The sequence below is a fragment of the Schistocerca cancellata genome, chromosome 8 (genome assembly GCF_023864275.1).
Source record: "Schistocerca cancellata isolate TAMUIC-IGC-003103 chromosome 8, iqSchCanc2.1, whole genome shotgun sequence".
Taxonomy (NCBI): Eukaryota; Metazoa; Arthropoda; class Insecta; order Orthoptera; family Acrididae; genus Schistocerca; species Schistocerca cancellata.
The window spans coordinates 440,032,952-440,048,107 of record NC_064633.1 but is presented as its reverse complement, the minus strand read 5'-3'; the positions used below and the strand labels follow the sequence as shown (position 1 = coordinate 440,048,107).

Genomic DNA, 15,156 nt, shown 5'->3' with positions numbered 1-15,156 from the left:
ATTGAAATGAGCAAGACTTTGTGGTAAATCACAGAGAGAATTTACTAATCAGAGAAACAAAGCATCAGAGAGTGTATGGACAAGTGTTTTATTTTTGTGGTAGTTATGCTGAACACAGAAGAAAAAATATATTAGGAACCTACTACACCTGGTAGTACAAAAACTCATGTACTTATATTTTTGTGAATGTACTTGTAAATTCCTCCTACAATCTATAAATAATTTTGTTTTTTAAGTTATACATAATAATATTTCACACTTTGTGGATCCATTTTCAAGGGCTTTGGCTGATAAGCATCAACTTGTGTCCCTCTGTGGTTTCTTGTATTTGATGACAAAAATATTATATAGAGTAAATATAAAGGGAACTATGATAAAATGGATTATTGTTGTGGATAGAGTTATGTATTACCAGAAATAGTATATTGTAACATAGTTCTAAATCACAACACTTAAGGATACTACACAATATAACATTACATGTCAGCAAACCAATGATCAAAGTTTGTGTCCAAAGATGTTATAAAACTGCTACATTGAAAGTTATAAACTTTCAGAGGATACTAAATTGTTATGTATTAGAGTATCATACTCCTGTTCATTTTAGAGAATAGAGTCACAAATGTATTAGGTCTACAAATTTGCTTCCGCCGTTTTGCAATAGATGGCAGTAGCAGCAAGTGGGGTTCAGGTGGATGGTCATAGGTGTAATACAATAAGCTTAGGCATCTGTAAAAATAATGCCATAAAAATATTAGTCAATTTGGGATTGCATCATAAGGTTATTCTTGATTAAGTACATTAACTTATGTACCCATTTCTCGCCATTTGTGGGAAGTTTTAATTTTCTGATTTAATATGAAGAAATTTGTGGCTGTGGCTGTTAAAATGCTGGGTAAGACCAATGCTGAGGGAACTATTAGTGGAAGAATGTGCAGAGAATGTTTTCAATGCCTTAAGAATGGTGATTTTGATGTCGAAGACCAGCATGGTGGGGGAAGACAGAACATTTTCGTGGCTACTGAAATAGATGAAGACAGTCACAGGACATCATTATTGAAAGCAGTTGATGCGTTCAAGCCTGCACTGAAACACAAACGGCCACAAAACAGCGATAGACATGTAAAGGTAATTTTGCAGCAGGTCAGTGCTCGACCCCATGTCATAAAACCCGTCAAAATAGACATGGAAAGGTTGAAATGAGAAGTTTATTCCTCCTACCGTATTCTCCGTACGTTGCTCTCTCTGACTAACACTTTTTTCAATCAGTGGCATACAATCTGGCTGACCAGCACTTCTGATCGTATGAACAAGTGCAAAATGTAATTGATTCATGGGTCCCCACAAAAGATGCCCAGTTCTTCCGCCATGGGATTTGTATGCTACCCGAAAGGTGGGAGAATGTAGTGGTCAGCAATCGGCAATACTATGAATCATAATTTTTTTGTAAGTTTTCAGAATAAAGCCCCGAACTTCAAGAAAAAACGGCAGAAGCAAAGTTGTAGACCTAGTATTAAACAGTTTTATGAATCATTTTTGTACAGAATACATGGCTCTTGGGTCTGATGCTAGGTTACATTTTGTAAATCCAATATTTCTTTGAGTTACATATGCATGACTTTCAGATGAGGCTTCCACAAGAAGTCCATTGTAGTGGGGACACTGGCTGTTGCTACTTGCCAGCAGCTTTACGATGCTGAGCAGTTGTATCAAAGAAATATTGTGGGCTTTGCGGATTGTGAACTGATTTCAAACCCAAGAGCCATATACTGAACAAATCTGCCAGGAAATCATGAAGAGTCACGGCATTATACACAAAACTTTTATGTTGAGTTTTCTGACAATGAATGTCTTCCCCCCCCCCCCTCCCCCCCCCCTCCCCCCCCTCTTAAGTGTTATTTAGCACTGTGTTACATTTCATTATTTTCTGTTTTTGTGTTGCCACTTTACATAGCACTGGTATGAAAGACATCTACCTGTAACAATAATCTATTTTTTATCATAATGTTATTTGTATCTGCTTGATGTGGCATTGTTTTTGTTGATTCAGGACAGCACCTACAACAATATTTGTAAACACTGTAAGAGTGAAAGCATCTCAAGATGGTGACACAGGGTAAGAAATGTTATTGTGTACAATTTAAAATAAAATTAATTTTGTGACTGAAGGTGGTATTTGTCCATAGATCCATTTGAATTACCCCAGTCATGGTTATTTCTGACATAATAATTCCTTCATCACAGAAACTTCCTCTGCTGACAATGAATGTCTTTTTTTCCCCTTAATTACTTCCACTATGTACATAAAGGAGAATGGGAAGTGCCAGTTCCTCAAATTTCTTGTTGAAAATAATTGATTTTCTCACTAAAAATGAGTCCTAACAGTCTTTGGAAACTTGTACCATGGATAATTTAAAGAATTGGTGTGTTGAGCTGAGTAGAACCTTTAGTAGATTTGCTTAATGCTTAGTGAAGCAGAAAGATGGGAGCATAGGATGATGATAAAACATGGGCATTTAAATATGTTATAGAAAGATCTGGCATAATGTATTCAGTAGTAAAGAACACAACTCACCAGGTAGCAGCACGCAAAAACAAACAAACACAAACACAAACACACACACACACACACACACACACCTGTGCTGCTACATTGTGCCGGCTAAACACACAATGATTGCTCAGAGGGAGGCAGGAGGAGTCCTGGACAAAGATGCAACACACAAGCACCAGAGCTGAAGGGCTCATGTCATACATGACAATAATGAAAACAACATGGAGGAGTGTATTGGGAGAGGGTGCAGGACAAAGAAAGGGGAACCTGTTGAATAGAGGGTTTGGGTGCACAGGGTTAGCAGAAACTGAGTCCAGGAGGATTACAAAACCAAAAGATGTGTTACAAAGATAACTCCCATCTATGTTGTTCAGAAAAGGTGGTGCTGGGAGGAGGGAGCCATATGGTATAGGTTCTGAAGCAGCCTTTGAAATTGAACATCATGTGGTCATCAGCATGTGCCGCCACTAGGTGGTCAACTCTGCACTAGGCCACAATTTGGTGGTGGAGGCCATTCAATCTGTTGGACAACTCGTCAGTGGTCTCACCCACATAAAATACTGCGCAGAAATTGCAGTACGTCTGGTATACAAAATTGCTGTTTTTGCAAGTGGCTCTGCCTCTGATGGGATAGGACAAGCCTGTCACAGGACTAGGAGTGGGATAAGTTGGGAGGGTGAATCGGACAGGTCTTGCAGCTGGGTCTTCCACAGAGATATGATCGCTATGGCAAGGAGTTAGGAGTGGAATAGGGAAGGACCAGGATGTTGTATACATTGGGTGGGTGTTGGAACACCACTTTAGGAGTGGTGGAAAGGATTGTGGGTAGAATGTTCCTCATTTCCAGGCATAATGATAGATAGTCAAAGCTCTAGTGAAGAATTTTGTTGAGTGCTTGTTGATGACGGAAAGCTTCTACTATCATTTACTCCTAGGTACAGGCATTTGAAGGACTTGTATGGCTTACTACAGAAACATAAAGGTATGTCAGCTAGCAAGTAAACTTCTACGAGTCACTTGCAGAAACTAGTTTTGTATGTTCTTTCCTGTGGAAGCACCACCAGCAAGTAGACTTCTGCAACTTTTGTCAACAGGCATATGTATCTTCTGAAAGTTAGTGGAAACAGTACTTGCCAGTTGTTAGAAATTTTCCCCAAACTTGCAGAAGTTATATGTTCGACACCAATATGAAAAGGTCAGTGTCAAAAAGGAGAAAGGCGTGAAATCAGAAGACTGGAACAAACATACCATTGGAACTGATAAACCTATATAAATGGCAGCTGTCAGCCAAGAAAGTGCTAAATGAATTTACCAATTACTTTGTTTTATCAGAAGGGGAAATAAACTGGCAGTAGAGACGTCTTTAAGTTTTAGATGAATTTTTAAAACTTAGTGTAAATATAAATGCATTATGTTTGTAATAAATTCAGTTTGCAAAAATCAAAGAGCAATTAAATGGTGATCTCTTGATCATACAGCTTGCAGCATTTTTATTGCTTGTTCTCAAACATTTTATTATAAAACATACAAGAGGTTTTCAAAATATACGTACGACATTCTCAGCAAGTTTTTAGTCTGAGCAAAGTCTTCTGATTTTAGTTCATTCAATAGGTTTCTTGATAACTTAAATATGTGTGCCTCTGAATCCATTTCTTTGCATAAAAATTTCTTTTTTTCTTAACTCTTTGTTTTTCATCTCATTTTTTCTTCAACAATAATAATACATCAGTGGTGGTGGCTGTTCTGGTTCTTAAGCATGACACTGTAAAGTTCCATTTTCCTATATGTGGAAACATTTCTGCAAGTATTTGTAGCAAATTCATGAAATTAACTTGCCCAAGTGACTTGCAGAAGGAAACTTGTGCAAATTTTTGTTCTGCTGCAAACACCTCAGCACGTGCTTGCAGAAGTTACTTGCTAGTAGACATGTGCCTTAAGAAGTAGCTCAGTTTTGGCAGTGTGTACTGAATAACTGACTATGTAATTATGTTTTGTACTTCAGTATTACAGCATATGCCTACTTGATTATAACTGTAGGAAATTTTAACAGTTATTTAGTTGGCTATCACAGCACTCACTGCACATTTTTTAACTATGCCACTAGTTGCCGTTACCAAAGATTGAAACTAGATGAATACACCCATTATTCCATACATTATGACTGAACAGTCATGAGTTTCTTAAGTACTTGCTTTCACTGATATAAAATGCTAAATTTCAAATACTCTTTGCTGCTTGTTGGTTGATGTATAATTGTTTTCTTTGACCAGGATTGGTTTGACTGCCTTTTGTCCAATTTAAACTAGACTCAGAAAAAAATCAACATCATACTAAGAACAGATAAAGGCAATACTGTATTGAGATGGTTGTCAAGTCACTGCTTGATTCCTTTCCAGTTTATTAACCCATTTATAATCCTCCATTTTCTTGAAGACATTGAACTTTCCGTCTGTTATACATCCTGTTATTGTTGACCTTGCTATGTCAAACTCTTGCACATGCCCATGCAGAAATAATGATAGTAATGTTTTCTTAATTAAGTTATCATTCATATAACATCAAACAAATTAAGTTTGTGACTGATCTCAAGCATATATTCCATAACACTGTCAGAATGAAACTTAGTACTTTAAAACATTAATTATCCTAACTGAATATAAGTTATCTATAAATCTCACTGCAGGTAGTGGATATGCGTTAAGTGTGTCGTAAGTGGTTCTGTGGAAACTGACAGACAGTGCACAGTCCTTATATCGTTGTTGAAACCTGTCTTGAAATCGCATTTCATTTAAGATATGTTAAAGGAATGAGTGTCATTGTGTGAGTAATTTCATTTATGTAATCCAATAAATTACAACTTCTCCAATTCTGTCTCACTCATTGCTATATGCTAAAGTTGTTCGTCTTCTCATATCATTTAGAGAGCCTCATTTAACTTCAGGAGGAATATTTGCATTGGTACACTTCCTGTGAGGAGGGTACTCGTTGAAATTGTAATTCTTTTTTTTGTGCTGTATACAGAGAGTAGTTCGCTTACATGGGTTGCGGAAACGTTGTTGTACTCACCATTTTAACCCTTGGATTATTCACTACAGTCTTCTTAATCATCTCTTCTCTCTTCTGTATTACAGTTGCTCATTGTTTGAAGCACACCCTGTGCATTTTGTATTACCTGTTTATCTGCACCCTATCATCAGTTTGTGTAGTCTGACCCATAAATGGGTTGATATATTATGAGTCATTTGGAAGTATTGGCCAGTCTTAAACAATAGATATATCTACATTTAAAATGTTATTGAATGGTATCTTAATACTTTTGTCAACATTTTTTACTAAAGATGGTGCCATGTGTGTAGGACGACGACCTGTGCCAGAGGGCAGCTGAAAGTTTAATGTTCTCTATAAATGTAATTAACTGTGTTCTTACTCCCAGAATGGATGAAATGATGCAACGCCAGCAACAGCCTGAACAGCAGCAGCAACAACCACCACAGCAGCAACAACCACCACAGCAGCAACAACCGCAACAGCAGCAGCAACAACAGCAGCAGCAGCAGTCACAGCAACAGCAGCATCAACAGTCGCAGCCACAGATACTCACATCAAGTACGTCCAATATGGGGACACAACAAGGTTCAGGCACACTCAACTTGGACAGGGACAAGCAGCTCATGCCTCCGCCCCCCCTACCTCCATCCTCTGCCACAGGTTGGTCCCCATCCCGAAATCTAATCACACCTGCCTGGGGCTGCCTTGCTTAAATATGTAATGTATTTTCAGTCAAACACTATTCCATGAGTGGGGAAGCCTGCATCTGGGGCTGAGGTAAATTTTCTCAGGTAGTTTGTGGTGTGCGCAGGTTGCCTACCCTGCCCGAGTTTGTTTGTCCATTGCTTGCAGGAGAGTCCATTCTCATTGTTTGATGCAGTGTTAATATTTTTGTTCCAGGATTGCCCTTACATCTAAAATTGTTACCACAGATGTACAAGACAAAATAGTGGTCTTTGTAGTTCAATTCTTTCTTTTCAGCTGTATTTATCTTCTGGTTGTACAGTGATATCACCTGAAAGCTTTTATATTTTCGGCACTGCCATTTAGTTTCGTATTGGACACACACCGCTGTTCAAGAGTTGTCTGATCTGCTGATTGCATTTTATTTTACCAGCTTTCAGTAAATCCTCTCTCTTTTCTCACGCCTGCATTCCACTGTTCGAAAACTGATTGGTAAAGTACATCACAGTTAACTTGTCAGTTTAAGCAATTAACATGCCCGTTCGACTCATCACCTCCATACTTCCAATCAACCTGAGCTTTTTGAGAAATTAATTGTTTTTCCATTGATTCCTAACATCTCGACTCAGTATCTGTGCTCGAATGCATTTGTCTGCTGAACATCTTTGGCTGTTTTTGATCTTTAGATTTGATGTTAAATCTCTTCCATTAAGTGTTCTTCTTTCCTTCCCTTTTTGTTTTTTCTTGCTGTATGACTGCATGTGTATTCTAGATTGCCAGCAGGGGTTGCAGAGGTCAGTGGAAATACATTACAGTTGTAGAAAGTGTGAATTCAAAAATATTAGTTACATTTCCAGTGCCTTTGCTGAATTTGGATAATGGTCTGTGTTCAGGTAAGGTACAGGTAATTGCTGGCCTATAAACAAGAAGAATCTATATTTTGAGGTGAAACTTGCTTGCAAAGGCAAGAGTGTAGTTTTATATTATGTGTGTAACATTTACCGAGGTATGTATTATTCGTCATTCAACTTTTCTGTCATCTGATTCTAAGGGAGTCTAGGAACTGGAGGCCTGACACCAAAACTCAAGAACGAGTTGCTTTGATCTGTATTTTTGTTTCATTCTATTAACTCCAAATGTGTATTTATTACACTTTCCGTATGAAATGCCTTAGGTTGCAGACAAATTGGACAGATGCAGCAACAGTAAAGAAGTACTGTATACAACTGGTATGTAGTTTGTGGTATGAAAACAAAATGCATAACCATATGTTCCGGTTTTGCATCACATAATGGGAAGCTATTGATTCAGATGAATAAAAAGTGAAGTAATTTGGAATTTAATGCTGAAGATGTTTATGCCAGTATTATTCTGTGTAGTGCGCGAAACACACCTTTCCCCTGCCCTTTCCCGTCTGTTATTTAATTATGCTGATGATGGGTCTTTATGTTTTGTGTGTTAGTAAGCTGATTTACAAGATAAACAATTCCAGTAATTGAAATTTTTTACTGTAGCGACAATTATATTAGAGAAAAATCAGCAATTTCATCAAGTATTTCAATGTAATGTTGATACAGGTAATGAAAAATTTAAGAACACCAGTTGTACATAATTAGAGTGATTGAAAAGATTAAAATGGACAGGGAAAATGATGGCATTGAGGAATTCAGAGCAAAAACATTATTTTGATACGAACATTAACATAAGAACTGCTGTGTTAAAATTATCTAAACTGTCTTTGTGAAATACTCTGATATTGAACAGCTTCATAGAACTTCGTGAGTGAAATTTGTTTAAGTACTGAAAACACTGATTGTAGCCTGTAAGGAATAAGGAATCTTGTCTGATCCTGTCATGATGTGTTTGTCGTGGTTTGAGATTCTGGGTGTCCTTTTAATGCCAACATTTTCACAAAATAACTAAAGATACCAGAGAACCTTTAGTTTTTCATATTATTGTGTCATTTGCTCTGCCAGTGCTTTGTGAACACAGATTTTTCATTGTTTTGATGTAAAACTACCCTTTTTTTGCAGTGTAGCACTTGCAAGATAAAATAAGTTTCGATTTGGAAAGACAATGAATGAGAGAGAGATGAGTGAACATGGGCGTGGGTGTTAAAAATAAATGGCCATATCCAAATGGTACAACAAATTTGCCTTTCATACTAAGAAAACATAATTCCCATATCTGAAAACTGGGGGGGGGGGGGGGGGGGGGGATGTCAGTACATGAAAATTTTGTGTTTTAAAAGGAAACTGGTGAAGTGAATTTTTATATGACAGGAATATGATCTGTCTGAGAATGCCAGATTATTGTTGCAAATAGGACACGGAAGACTAAGTAGGAGGAGGAGGGAGGGAGGGGCAGGGGGTTACTTGACAAGAGATAGAAAAATAAAATAGGGATTTTACAATAGAACTAAAATGAAACATAGTTGCAAACATTTCACTGTGGATTCTGAGACTGATGTGGTGGTTGTGAGCTGCTTGTTCTCAGATATTAGCAGATTCGTGGAAAATATATCTGGTATGTGAAAGTGTATCAGATTGGGTCTGTAAGCTGTAGCTGATGTTTAATAATTTCATAATGTGTGCTTTAACTATATTATGAAATTTATTGTTCTAAATTTTTTTCTTAAGTAGTAGTGAAAAAAATATGCTAGGATTTTTCATAATTGTGCAACAAGTGGACATCATTTTCAGAAATAACTATCTTCAGAATATTCATGTGCTTTACAGCCTAAATTTTCACTAGAATATGGTGACAAACCGTATAGCTTACCTTTGCTGCAATGGTTTATGGAATTGTGCCTTATTTGTTGACTTTTGGTGTTAGAAGATATACCATTTTGCAGAATGTAAAACTTGTTTCAATATTAATATATTTTATTGCAGCCACAATGAATATTATCTACATATCAACTCACAGCTATTCTCTGGATGAGAGTGTGTTTTAAAAGTTTCATATTTGCATTTTGGTAATAATGTAATTACTAAGAGACATTAGTAACTCGCAAAGATAAAAATCACCTCACATAGGTAAAATACAGTATAAGTGACTCATTGATAGTGGACACGTGGGGAGGGAAACTGGGTCCTTCATTTTATCCATATTAGATACTGTATTCAAAGAGCTAAAGCTTATGGGTTGAAATATCTGTAAATACAAAAACTGATTGAAATGCAAGAAAATTTCTCTATCTTTCTTGTAGTAAGTAATAAAAACAACAATAATAATAATAATCATAATTTATCAGAAACCAATTAAAAGTAATTAACTGTTGCATACGAGTGTAAAAATATATGGCACTAAATTTCATTCTTTACATTTCCACTTACTTTTATCGACTTCTTGCATGCACGTCCACACACACACACACACACACACACACACACAGTGAGTCTGAAATAACACTACGTCTGACTAAATGTATAAAATAAAGATACGTTGACAGGTTATTGCAGTGTGCCTATGTAGTTGTTAGAATTTTGTTGTTTTATTTTTTTAAAAAGAGTTCCTGTGCCTATAACTCTTATGTGCTAATATTATCTTTGTCTTCCAGTTTACCTTTCTTCTCAAGAAAACGCTTGTATATGGTCTATTTCAGTGACAGCCTGCAGGTGCAGTTTCATCATGAAATAATTTCTTCATTTTTTGTTTTGTAATCAAGGTTTTCTTTCGTCTGCTCAGCACATATCACTAAATTGAACTTTTTTGTCCTGTTAATATTTTTAATAAGATTCTTATGGTTGTTACATTAGGTGATAAACGGCAAGCAGATCAGGAAACAACTCCAAACAAGAAGGTGAAAGGAGAAGGTACGCTTTAGTAAATATAATTTCTTTAATCCATTACAGTGTAAGTACTGATATGAATAAAGAGTAAATTAGTTACTCAGTCATGTTCTGGGTGTGTGGCCTGTCATCTGGTCACCTTGCCAGACATCTTCAGGTGCACTGTCATAGACTATCTGAACTATCTTCAGTGACTCACCTGAATATATCTGACTAGTGGCCATAAGAAATATTGTGTAATATTCAATAAGCTGGGAAAATTTCAAGATTCACAGAAAATCCCTATGCCACATGCAGATATCAAAATATCGTTTCTCTTGGAAAAAAGTTATATTGTATGTTATAATGTCAACTAAGAAATTAAAAATTGAACAGAGCCAAAATACAAAACTATTTCACTCCAAAATCTAAAAGAAATATTTATAAATGTAGTGTAAAAACTATGGTAGTAGCTGTAAGGGTGCTGAATCTCTTTGCATTTGTATTATGAGCTCCAGCGATGAATTCACCTAGAATCCTTAGCAGTCGCGCTGAGTGTTTTTGTAACATGATGATGAGTGAGTGTGGTTTGTTTATGCTTGTAAGATGATTAGCATTGACCCACTTTCCTTTCATCATGTGTGTTCATCACATTGCCTTCAGTAATTTATGAAACATAACTCTTTGGTCTGTACAGTACACCTTTGTATTGGTATAAGTGTGCAACGAAGTTTTCTTTCACTGCCTTTATAATGTCTCCCACAAACAATAATACACTAGTGTAATTGTACTACTAGTAATTAGATCTTCTTTCTGCAACTATGTGGAAGTCCAGGATTGCATCATAGATGCCTTTACCTTATTTTAAGCTGTATTGATTATCTTAGGATACTTCAGTTTTTGTTTTATTTTTCTGTATATTAGTTGAGTCAGTGTTAATTTACTTGGTTAACAGGTTTTGATCACCACATTACAGTCTCTCTTTTTTTTCCTTCTCCTCCTGACACTCCTACTAACTGTTACACCTGAAGGTATTTTATGCACTTTGTAATGCTGCTTGAGCTCAAATCCTTAAGTGACATGTCACATTTTTACCACACCACTGAATGGCTTATGAGTTCCCTTCCAGGATATGTCTTACCTTATAGTGCAGCTGGTTGCTCCTTACATCCGCATGGACCGTTGCTCCATTCTTTCAGTAAGCTGCTTCCTATTTAGTGAATAGCTGTTTCCCAACTACAGACAGTTGAATGCAGGTTGCGTATGCAGAGTGACCAGTTAGTAGAGGTCTGACAGTGTAGCACCTATTTTTGCCAAAATTCACATGTAATTTATTTTATGTTTGTGAATGATTAGATGTACAAATTTAAAAGGATGTCATGCTAGGTGCCTCAGAACGAAAAATTGTAATTATGTAGTATTTTGACTGGAATCTTTGGTTTAACAAAAACAGTCTTTTTCCAAAATGGTCTTTGCTTGTCTTCTTCTTTTGGGTCAATTTGAGATTTCAACAAATGATTGTTTCTATTGAGAAGCTGCAGTCTCCTGCCAATGAACAGCATGTTTCTCTGATTTAAGGCACTTCTCGACATTATTTTTTTCCTCACTCAATTTGCTAACTCAGAATCTGTGGAATACTGATTTCGTGGTCATTCATAGCCGTGCGACCCATACTTGGCAACACTACGCACAGAACTGACAAGGTACTTAGTGTAAAAGTAGAACCAAAATAACTATTTGCATGCGAGGGGAATACTTTACGTGGTCTAAATACATTAATAGATTTTTTTTTTTTCACTGTAGTGCAGAGGGTGGGCATATAAACTGACAGTAGGCTGCACATGTGAACACGCTAGAATTCTGACTGTCAAAGGGAGAGGAGGGTGTAGGAAAACATCTCCTGCCTTCCTCTTGTAGAGCAATCAGCCTGTATTTGTGTTTTGTGTTTCTACGAAAGCAGAACATACACACGGTCATAGGAACCACTGATCCCTTTTGGTATTGTGAGGGTCATAATAAAACTCTGTGATGGACCATGCATATCTTTTTCTTCACTCATTTCAAAATAAGAAAAGAAGACAATGAGCAACACAAAATATTTGGTAACAGCTACTGCTTAATTGCTTGCTGATGCTGGTATTGTCATAAGTAGGTATCTCAGGCCCATCCTCTACCGATATTTGACGCAGCCACGGTTCAGAACACATGCCACCTAAAACTTCCATGTCAAAGTGAACACACAATACCAATTCTTTAATTTTAGCTATCAGACCAATGCACGCATTTCTTAGTCATAACAAGGAAAAGTCCCCATTGCAACCCCCCCCCCCCCCCCTTTTTCAAATGTACTGGTAAGAGAGCCTAATGAACAGCCCATCAAAAACTGAACCCAGATGAAGCATGAAAACAGGAAGAAGATATACTGAACTGTGACATAAAAGCAAAATAGAAACAGTGAATGGTCCAAGAACAAGAAGGGCAATATAGACAAGCTGGGAAGAGAAATGGCGTTGTGGTTAAATGCTTATAGTGTTACACTGCCAAGCAAGTGAGCCATGTTTAAACGTCCCTCATGCCACATTCCTTTTTCTTTTCCCTGCTGTTCGCTTTATTCAAATTTGTGTCTGTGTGTGGTGTGGTGTCTATTTGCAACAGCGAGATGTAAGGTAGAGTCCTATAATGACAGTTGATTCTGCACAACTACTCTGTTAGCAGCCGAAAGGAAGTGGCTTTCGATTGGGTAACACAAACATTTGATGACAAGGTGACAAGTCAACCAAAGCCTCCACTGGAAAACAAATTTAGTATGTCATACATGGCAGTAATGACAGTACATGTGTCATATAATAGGAATTTCTTATCAATATTGTGAAAAGGATAGTTGATACTCACCGTATAGCAGAGATGCTGAGTCGCAGATGGGCACAACAAAGAGAGTGTCACAAAACAAGCTTTTGGCCTACAAGGCCTTTGCTAAAATAGATCACACACACACACACACACACACACACACACACACACACACACACACACACTACAGTCTCTGGCAGCTGAAGCCAGACTATGAGCAGCAGCAGCGCACAGTGGGAGAGACAACTGGGTGGAGGCAAGGAGGAGGCTGGGACAGAGAGGGGTCGGAATAGCAGGGTAGGGGTAGGGGACAGTTAAGTGCTGCTGGGGAGTGTGCAAGGACAAGTTGGAGAGAAGATAGAGCAACTAGGTGCAGTCAGGAGGTTAGACAGAGATCTGTAAGGGCCCCAGTGAGGCCCTCGGTATATTTCAAGAGGGACCACTCGTCACTGCAGATGCGATGGCCTAGGGGGCTAGGCTGTATGGAAGGGTCTTCTTGGTATGGAATAAGTTTGATATGGATAGAGGTACTGATGTGGCCATCTTTGAGGTGGAGTTCAACATCTAGAAAGGTGCTTGCATCTAGGAAGGTGGCTTGTTGGATTGAGTAGGATCAAGTGAAGCGAATGGGGGAGAAGGTGTTGAGGTTCTGGATTAATGCGGATAGGGTGTCCTCGCCCCCGATCCAGATTGCAGAGATTTCATCAATGACTCTGAACCAGGTGATGAGTTTAGGATTCTGAGTGTTTAGAAAGGACTTCTCTAGATGGCCCATGAATAGGTTGACATAGGACAGTGCCATGCTGGTGCCCATGGCTGTACCCCGAATTTGTTTGTAGAGAGTGCCTTCAAAGGAGAAGTAGTCGTGGGTGAGGATAATTGGTCATGGCGATTAGGGAAGGAGTGTTGGTTTGGACTCCATCGGATGTTGGGAAAGGTAGTGTTCAATAGCAGCAAGGTCATGAACATTAGGGATGTTAGTGTAAAGGGAGGTGGCATCAATAGTGTTGAGCAAGGCACATGTAAAGGCTGTGGACACTCGCATGACACCATCCTATGCCAACCTATTCATGGGCCATCTAGAGGAAACCTTCCTAAACACCCAATATCCTAAACCCCTCACCTTGTTAAGATTAATTGATGACATCTTTGCGATCTGGATTGGTTGTGGATACCCTATCCACATTCCTCCAGAACCTCAACACCTTCTCCCCCGTTCGCTTCACCTGGCCCTACTCAACCCAACAAGCTACCTTCCTAGATGGTGAACTCCACCTTAAAGATGGGTTCATTAGTATCTCTGCCCATATCAAACCTACTAACCACCGCCAATACCTCCACTTTGATAGCTGCCACCCATTCCATACCAAGAAGTCCCTTCCACACAGTGTAGCCACCTGGTGGCCATCGCATCTGGATTGGTGAGTAGTCCCTCTCAAAATATACTGAGGGCCTCACTGAGGACTTAACAGACTGTAATTACCCTCCCAACCTTGTACAAAATATATCTCCTGTGCCCTATCTTTCCAGTCACCCAACACCACCCAGAGTTCTACCATCCAGCCACAGAGGAGCATTCCCCTTGTAGCTCAGTACCACCTAGTACTGGAGTAACTGAATTACATTCTCCAGCAGGGTTTTGACTACCTCTCGTTGTGTTCTAAAATGAGGAATGTCCTGCTGTCTATCCTTCCCACCCCTCCCACAACGCCACAACGGTATTCTGCCATCCATCGAACCTAGACAATACACCATCCCTACACAACCCCTGCTCTTAACCCCTTACTTCATGGATCATATCCCTGTAATAGACCTAGATGCAAGACCTGTCCCATACATCCTCCCACCACCACTTACTCCAGTCTGATCATAAACATCACCTGTCCCATCAAAGGCGGGGTTGCCTGTGAAACTAGTCATGTGATCTACAAGCTAAACTGCAACCACAGTGCTACATTCTATGTCAGCATGACAACCAACAAGCTGTCTATCCATATGAATAGCCACCGACAAACTATGGCCAAGAAACAACCGGACCAACCTGTTGCTGAGCACGATGCCCAAAGTGACATTCTTCATTTCAGTGACTGCTTCACAGCCTGTGCCATATGGATCCTTCCCATCAACACCTGCTTTTGAAATCCGCAGTTGGGAACTCTCCCTGCAGTATATCATATGTTCCCGTAACCCTCCTGGCCTAAACTTTCTTTAGTCATTGTCCTCATCTGCCTAACACCTTCCATGTTC

General features: G+C 38.6%; 1 protein-coding gene across 5 annotated transcripts in view; it reads left to right on the top strand.

Moving 5' to 3' along the window:
- The window catches only part of LOC126095316 (transcription factor SPT20 homolog), a 280,707-nt gene that overhangs the window by 251,488 nt on the left and 14,063 nt on the right, over window positions 1–15,156 (top strand). For 4 of the 5 annotated variants that reach the window (XM_049910117.1, XM_049910116.1, XM_049910119.1 and 1 more), the window contains 2 exons: window positions 5,988–6,160; window positions 10,048–10,104. In XM_049910117.1, coding sequence (XP_049766074.1) covers window positions 5,988–6,160; window positions 10,048–10,104 — 230 coding nt within the window. The remainder of the gene's footprint in view (window positions 1–5,987; window positions 6,161–10,047; window positions 10,105–15,156) is intronic. The other variant, XR_007521955.1, reaches the window with a different exon arrangement.